At 34.5% G+C, this 8,440-nt stretch overlaps 1 protein-coding gene and 1 pseudogene across 1 annotated transcript; both read left to right on the top strand.

Moving 5' to 3' along the window:
• The first annotated feature begins 1,481 nt into the window (after window positions 1-1,481).
• LOC110785917 (osmotin-like protein) lies at window positions 1,482-3,024 on the top strand (annotated as a pseudogene).
• Window positions 3,025-5,870: 2,846 nt separating this feature from the next.
• On the top strand, window positions 5,871-6,458 carry LOC110785918 (uncharacterized). Its single transcript, XM_021990434.1, has one exon. The coding sequence runs from the start codon at window positions 5,871-5,873 to the stop codon at window positions 6,456-6,458; it is 588 nt and encodes a 195-aa protein (XP_021846126.1).
• Window positions 6,459-8,440: the final 1,982 nt, after the last annotated feature.

The following is an 8,440-nucleotide window of genomic DNA, read 5'->3' as shown; positions in this document are numbered from 1 at the left end:
TTATTAGTGATTTTGAAGAAATAAGTTTTATTAAAATAAAAAAATTTATCACTAAAAAATAGATAACTTTTACATATATAAGCTTAACTTTTAAACATTTTTAGTTAACTTTTACTCCGATCCCTCGTAAATATCCCTCGTAAATAAGAATTTGTACAACCAACTTGCTTCCCCCTTCCCGTTCCTCACCCTTCCACTTTTTCCCCCTCATTTCACGACATTCTCTCTCCTCCATTGAAGCTTCTTCTGAGCTTCTTCCTCCATTGAAACTTCTTCCAAGTTTATTTCGAGCTCGTTCCTCCATTGAAGCCTGTTCATACCACTGCCTTTTTTATTCTCCTTCAATTGCTAATTTGGATCAAGTGTTTATAGAGAAATTGATTTTGAAAACGTACCAATGGATCGCTAAGGATAAAGAAGAGCAACATTTATCGAATGATGAGCTTCAGCTTCTTTGCAAATCGGTATTTTTCTCTCTCTTCACTTTTGTGTGAGTAAGAGTAGATTTTGAATAGAAACCAGGTTCCTTACTACTTCCTGTTTTTACTTTTCTAATTGACTATTTGTATACATTCTTAGTGAATTCGGCAATTTGGAGAAGTAATTTGATTTTGTAATTTTTATTGAAGGAGAAATGATTGGTAGAGTTATCTGGGTAGAAGATTTGTTCTGTTGCAAAAACTGCTAAGGATTATGACATTGGGTATGATTTAATTGTTGAGAATCCTACTAGAGCTCATCTGGATGCTAGTTTCTTTAGGGTGTGGAGCATTATTGAGAAAACGAATCTTAACCGGAAATTAATGTTTTATTTCCCTTGATGAGATGTTTGTTTAGAATTATAGGTTTGTGCCAGGGATTGAGATTGATTGTTCGAAAATGATAAAGGTCGCAACACGCGACCTTTAAGCCGTGTCACAATGATGACATGGCATGCTTATGTGTCATGATTTAAATTGGAAACTAAAATATTTAACTTATATAATCTATTATACATGTTTCAATAAAGATAAGAAAAATTTAATATTCTAATTTGTTTCCTTTTTTATATCGATTAATCTATTTTACATATTTTCATAGTAAAATTATTGAATTGATAGTAAAAATATCCTGATGACACATAGCCTACGTGGCGCCTATATGTACCAATTAAACTGCGACACGTAAGATTGTGACAACTAAATGTTGTCGCAACTTGCGACCTTTATCATCGCCCTTGATTGTTTGTGGTGTTTGTTTGGTTCATGTTGGCAAGAAAGGCTCTACTTAGTTACAGTAGATGAAGTAGTCTCTCTATAAGTCCATAGTCCTTATTGACTACTGAGGCTCCTATTTTTTCATGCTTGATTTGGCCTTTTTTCCCGAGGCCATTATTATTGATTTATCATGTTTTAACCGTTATAAACTTATAATATGATCAAAGTTATACATCTTTATTAGATTATACTTCTTAATTAAATTTTATAATATATACATTCCGTAATGGGAGCTTCAGTTGTGCATTCAGAGACTGCGGTGGCCTCCTGGAATGCGATGGGCTAGGCAGAGAAATCCTTACCACCATAACCTAGTTTAGCATCCACCACGGCAACAAGGATCACTCCGCCTATGGAGTCAGCCTTGTTGATGGGTTCAACCTTCCGATGACCATTACCCCTCATGAAGGCAAGGGGTGTAAGACCAACTTGTTACAGGACTGCCCTGAGACTTTGAATTTTAGAGGCCCACATGGTAATAGGCTGTATGTGGGCTGTAAGAGTGGATTTGCAGCCTTAAACAATGATGAACTTTGCTGTAGGAATCACTTTAATTTCGCATAAACTTGTCATGAATCATCTTACTCTTAGTACTCCAAGCATTCTTGTTCATCTACTGCTACTTATGCTCATGACACACCTTCCTTCATGCATGATTGTGCTGCCCCACGTGAGCTTAAATTTATTCTCTGTCATTAGAATTTAGGAGAGAGAAAATTATGAATATGTGTATGAATCCTAATCCATCAAATTATCTGCCACTAACAAGCTACAACTCTTAATATGAGCAAAGAACCAAAAAACTCACTGAAATAGGCAGTATTCTTAAACAGCTGAAATTAATGTTTTTCGCAGTAACACTTGGACATCTATTTAATGAAATCAGATGCACTCTTGGCCTCATGGGCCTAGATCACTAATGTATTACATTACTAGTATCTATTTATAAGCTACATCTCATTTAGTAATCTAGCTCCACTCATGAGACTACTATTATTGGATATACTGGCCTTGATTATCACTGTTTCCTGTATTAATCAGTTGTATTATCATACATACTGCTAAATTCAACATCGTTGAATCACAATTATGCACAATCTATAGTTGGCATTCCACATCTTGGATAACCTTGAGTGGAATGATGTTGTCATATTCATCATAAAGGCAAAACGAGAGTGGTGGGAAACAAGAACCTGCATTGTAGTAGATTGCCAGTTATGTATTAGCTGCTCTTATTGTTGTTATAGATGCCAATGACTACATAAACCAAGTAAGTACACCTAGATCTATAAAAAGCATAACCTATGTGATTTGTGTTAATAGCCCAATACAGTTCATCAATTAGTTCCACATTCACAGCGAAAATTTCTAGACATAAAAGGGTTAGTATCAATAACTAGTAACTTACCTCACACTCAATGGAAGATTGTTATCAATTTCCTTCAGGAGTTCCCAACGTTTGACCTTAGCTGATGCTTTTACCCTCACAATCTTTTCACCACTTACAGTGGCTGGATTTTTCTGTAGAACGGAAAAACCTAATAGCTCCGTACAATCTTTACAAATATTCAATTTTTCTGTTTGATCTGGAGATTCAATGGACAATTTGGTCTTTTGCTTTGATATATAATTTCAATTCGTATTAGTATGTTACCCTTTTTGGAGAAACAAGAACTTCTTGTGTTGAACTAGTTTGTTGTTATTTTATAGTTTATGGTATTTTTGATGTACATTTGCGTTATTTAACATGAACCCTAATGTTAAACCTGGATAGGTAAGAAATTTGAAATTGTGAACAAATATCAGAAGGATGTCGAAAAACGAAGCAAAAAAGAAGAGGAGGCTAAGCCAACTTGAGCCATCACAAGGTAAAGAACTTGATTTTATTTAATAAGTAACCAAATTCTTCAGTATACTCCCTCTGTCCCTTAATACTCGACCTATTTTGACCGGACACACTTGCCAATGCACAACTTTGACCACCAATTTCTTTAACTACATATTATAAAAACTTATAAAATATTAATATTTTGAAAATATATATTAAGATGAATCCAATAATATATTATATACTAACATTTGTTTTCATATACTAGAAATAAAATAGGGTCAAAGTGAATTATGTGAATAGTGCGAAAAGTCAAAATAGGTCGAGTATAAGGGACAAAGGGAGTACTTCTTTTCTTATTCAATAACTTCACTTTATGATGTACTAAATCAGATATTGCAAGTAGGCAGACACGATCTAGAGTTAATCTCAAACTCAACTTGTTGAACCTGAACTACTGCAGAGGTATTGGTTATTGCTATTGGTTATTGTTGATAAGTTTAGGTAGAGAAACTTTGGAAAAGTGTGTAATGATGTGCTGTTTAGATCAGTTACCTTATTTTTGTATATTTCCGGCTTTCCCCCTTGTCTAGCCCTATTATAAAGTTGAATGTCATTTTCAATTGTCTTAATAGAGACGAATAACTCGCTTTCCTGTTTTGACTTCCACGAATCTTGATTGAAACTCCCACATGTGTGTCTCCTAGCCCTGGTTTAATATAAGCAATTTCTTGTTGTATCTGCAAATACAAAAGTCAATGTAGGTAATACAGGTTCATGTTAAATAAGTGGGATTTCGTACAAAGCCTCCTTTACATGTATGCGTGGAATTTGGCAAGAACATAAATACTCCACAAATACAATATGCTATAACCAGATTTCAATGTATACAAAGTAAAAAAAGATAAAAAGGAGAACAGATTAGAGAAAAAGCATGCCTCTGATTCACACTGATGCACAAACCCTCATGTTGTTGCTTTGCTTCCTATTCATTTTCTTATTTATGTAGTAACTTTTATGTCATATATTTTGCAGCGATCATTCTTTAGAAGTTGCACAAGTAAGAGAAGAACAAGAAATGCAAGTTATTGCGAGGGGAGAAAGTGAGAAGGTCAAGACGTTTTCCAGAATGTCCCCTGCCATTTTGTATAAGCTACTAGTGGGGGATAAGAACTTTAAGGGTTTGGCTGAAAAATAAAAAGATGATGTTCATGATGCCTTGGGATCTCTGTCGGTGGCTAGTTCATAATTTTGATCCTTTTCATACCTCTCTTCTTTTGGATATATACGGGTAAAATGAAAATAACAATAGATGACGTTTATGTTTCTTTGGAATTGCCAAGAGGTGCCAAAAAAGTTATTGAAGCAAAGGCTAGGGATCCTAGTCTTGAATATACAAAAATTGTTAGCGATTGGTTTCATGATTTACGAGTCAACAATACTGTGACAGTAGGGGATGTTGTGAAGAATATTAAGGTTCTAGGTCTAGGAAAATACACACAAATCTTTGCAATTTTTATAAGTTGTTTTAGCAATGTTCACATACCTCACTAGGAAGACCCCATAGTCTACAGAGATAGAGGTCAGATGTAGATGCAACTATCCCCGACGGTAGTCTCTCTGCTCCTCTGGGATTTGAGTGGATACATTTTGGTATTTTCTCTGTCATTTAATATTTGCACCGCTTTCCTTTTCGGACCATCCCTTAATATTTGCACCGCTTCTATAAATGGAAATTTTTACCCATATTATATTATTTCTCACATTTATCTACTAACCCACCTACACCCCTACTCCTTACCCCTACTCCTTACAAAAAAGCATTAAAATATTCACACCCCCCACTCACCACCCCTTACACATTTTCCACTAACTATATTAATAAAATACCCCACTATCAACTAACACCCATTAAATTAATAAGTCAATTCAAATGTCTTAAACTCCGCACCGATCAAACCGGTGCGAGTATTAAGGGACGGGGGGAGTATCTGATAATATTGTATCATACTGGTATTAATATTAAAAAAAGGGATGCAGTTTGATGTTGCATATAAAAAAATCAGTAACCAGAAGAACCGATCAACTAATAAAACTAAATACAAGTAGATAAAGTAGTAATAAAAATAAAAAGAAGTGGATGAGTTTAGTCATTTTTCCAAGCTTGTAATAAACTACAAGAAGAATATATATTTGTTTCCGATCCTCTGCCACCCTTAACTTCTTGCTGTTTGCTTTGGGTTTCACTCGATTTTGATTTAAGTATCCTATGCTAAGTTATTGATTTGGTTTCTTGCAAGAATGCCTAAAGGAAGTTGTGTTGTAAGGTTATGAACAATATAATTCATGCGGAAAAATCATAAAGTCAGGAATCCAAATTAATTGCCACATATTCAATTAGCATAATTTAGCATACATTGTGATGCGTACCTTCCCTAGCTACTCCCGAATCGAACAAGAAGAAGTACATGACTCCAAATGTCACCCCTCCGTAGAAAGTCCACAGCACGTCCGTATCCGCTTTATATTCAACCAACTAGAATATTCTCTAAGGTTTTATGCACTCGGGAAACTCACAAAGGTGATAGACAAATATTGAATTCTCTCGTGAGTTTAATGTCTTGTTTGTTGTATAAATTGTGATCATGAACCACATATTTATAGGGTGGAAATAGATAATTGTAATCCTATTAGGAATCAAATAACTAAACCCTAAAGAGAAACTCAATCAAATAACAGCTAGCTGGTATTGGATACAGGTTTTCAGTACTAAAGAGAAACTCAAAATGGTGTTTACTGAAGCAGAAATTGGTGCAATGACTAAATATTCTGTGCAGCAAGTCTATAACAAGCTGGCAGGTAATAGACCTAAGGTCCATTGGGACAGATTGGTGTGGAATAGGCTTAATACCCCAAAGCACAAGTTTATTTCTTGGCTAGTAATCCAATCCAGGTTGCAAACTACAGCTAAAATGGCTAAAATTGGTATCAGTAGTTCTGCAAGTTGTTTAATTTGTGGACAGCAGGATGAGGATCATCATCATCTTTTCTTTGAATGCTCTTACAGCAAGCAATGTTTGGTTGCAATGAAGGCATGGTTGGGGATCAACACTACTGCTGTTGATTTACATCATTTATATAGAAGCATCAAGCATGGAAGACACACCAAGTTCAGGAAGCAGGTGTACTATGCAGCAATTGTGGCACTGGTGTACTTAATCTGGAGATGCAGGAACACTAGTCTATGGGATCAGTTGGTTCCTGCTGTTAAAGTTACAGTTGGTACTTTGAAGCAAACTGTGAAGAGTAGAATCCAAGCAATCTTGCCTAAGTATGTAAACAGGAAAGACAATAGTTCGTTTGTGAGCTTATAAGCTTTGTTTTCCTAGCTGCTTGTTGTTTTGCTAACTTCTTGTTGAAATGGTCCAACCTAGTTGGTTTGTTTCTCTTGAAGTTAGTTTAGGTTGTAATTGTTTGAGCCTTGATATTATTCTCACTTGCTTAGCAAAAAAAATAACTAAACCCATTAAGATTCTAGTTAATTAAATTTATTAGAACACTAGGAATAATCAAATACCTAGAAGTGTAATTATTGTAGGATTAGGAAAACGAACAACTTATGGCCCAAGTAACTTGGCGCCTAAGTTATGTATGTGGGCATTGGGCCTTAGCGCACAAGGCGAGCTTGCCGCTTACTAAGCCTTGCAGGCCACACTACCTTAGCGCGCGGTGCAAGTATGTTTATTGCTTTCATCACCCAACATGCTAAATACAACAAAACAAAAGGTTACGTCACTCTTAACAAAGATAATTTTTGGACAACCCGACCTTAGGTTCTTTGAATTAACTTTAAAGCAAAGTGACCACGTACAAAGTAGCAATTTCAATTATTCTAACACTAGTAGAGACATTTGCAACTCATCAATTGCAAATTTGCAACTCATGCTAATTATAGGAGTTGCAACAACTATATAGTCAATGCGGGTCAAAGTTAAATGAGCTTTTCGCAACTTTTTAAATCGAAAGAGCGTTGCGATTTTTTTATTTTTTTTTCTAAATTCGCAGCGTGCACGTGTCATACAAGTTGCAATTAGTTTCGCAATTACAACTTCGCCCCCGTAATTGTTCGCTGCAAGGGCACTATTCCCTTATCCAAGACCTAGAGACCTCCGCCTCCACCAACCCTCTTGTTTCTCTCTCTCACTCAGATATAAAAGTTTCTCCTCCATTTCATCCTTAATTTCAGTTTTTTCCCTTTGTTTGGGAGAATTTCTTCTGCAACTACTCCAAATGGTAAGTCTGTGTCTGTTGATTTTTTATCTTTTGTTTTACACAATTTTTGGTAATTTTAATGATTTTTTGTGTATTATTTTCATAGATTTACTTGATTTCCAATACGAAGTACTTGTTCAAATCAATCGTAGATACTTTATTAATTACATTTAAAATAATATAATCTCCGTATTTTATTTCTACTTACTTATTATTAAGTAGGTCAAAGTAAAAAAAAAAAATGTTTTACTGTACGCATTTCGTGAGTTGTATAAAATAAAGAAATAAGTGTTTGAGATTTTGTTAGATTTGTTTCATTATATGTTTTTGTTGTATCATCTTTTATTACTTTTAAAAATACACAATGAATTATATAAACATTCAAAGATACGTATTGAAGACGATGTAATTGAATAGAACAAAAAAAACAAATCAGGACGATTCTGGGGCGGTACGGGGTGAGCGACGGAACAGGGCCCCAAAATTTTATTTTTAAATATACTTTAATTAGTTTCCTAAATATACAAAAATATTAAACTGGAGCATTGGTTAAGGTAATGCATTAATACGGTAGAGGGCTCGGTTCGAAACCCCTTACAACAAAAATTGCATTTTGATTGATTTTCAGAGTTAATACAGTTGTAGTTTGACTCTATAATTTCATTTTTTTACGTACATTACTATGCACTTTTTTTTTTTTTTTTTTGAAAGAGAGAAGAACCCGAGTGCAATGAAAATCGGGTGTCCAAGTGGGCTACATTACTATGCACTTGGGATTATGGGAAACACTTGGAAACACACATTCATCTGTTCTTCCCCATATTTCTCATTCAACTTTCAAAAAACTTTTCATCTCCAACTTCATTTCATCCTTCAATTCATTATAAAATCTCGTTTTTAACGGCTAAATGATACACTTTTAAAGTGATTTTATTAATGCTTTTTTTTTGTTTGTTATGTTTATCATTTCGACAAAATTTTGTAAGTGAAGGTTTTTTGTATAATAAAAATTGGATATTTAATTTAAAGTAATGAATTAAGGGCACCATTTAAAAATATTGCACAGGGTCTCATTGTCGTGACG

Source organism: Spinacia oleracea, chromosome 6 (genome assembly GCF_020520425.1).
Source record: "Spinacia oleracea cultivar Varoflay chromosome 6, BTI_SOV_V1, whole genome shotgun sequence".
Lineage (NCBI taxonomy): Eukaryota > Viridiplantae > Streptophyta > Magnoliopsida > Caryophyllales > Amaranthaceae > Spinacia > Spinacia oleracea.
Note: the sequence above shows the minus strand (reverse complement) of the source record. Positions and strands in the feature narration are given on the sequence as shown.

Coding starts and splice junctions, on each gene's coding strand:
- LOC110785918 (XM_021990434.1), top strand. CDS start 5,871: ATGGTGTTTACTGAAGCAGAAATTGGTGCAATGACTAAATATTCTGTG.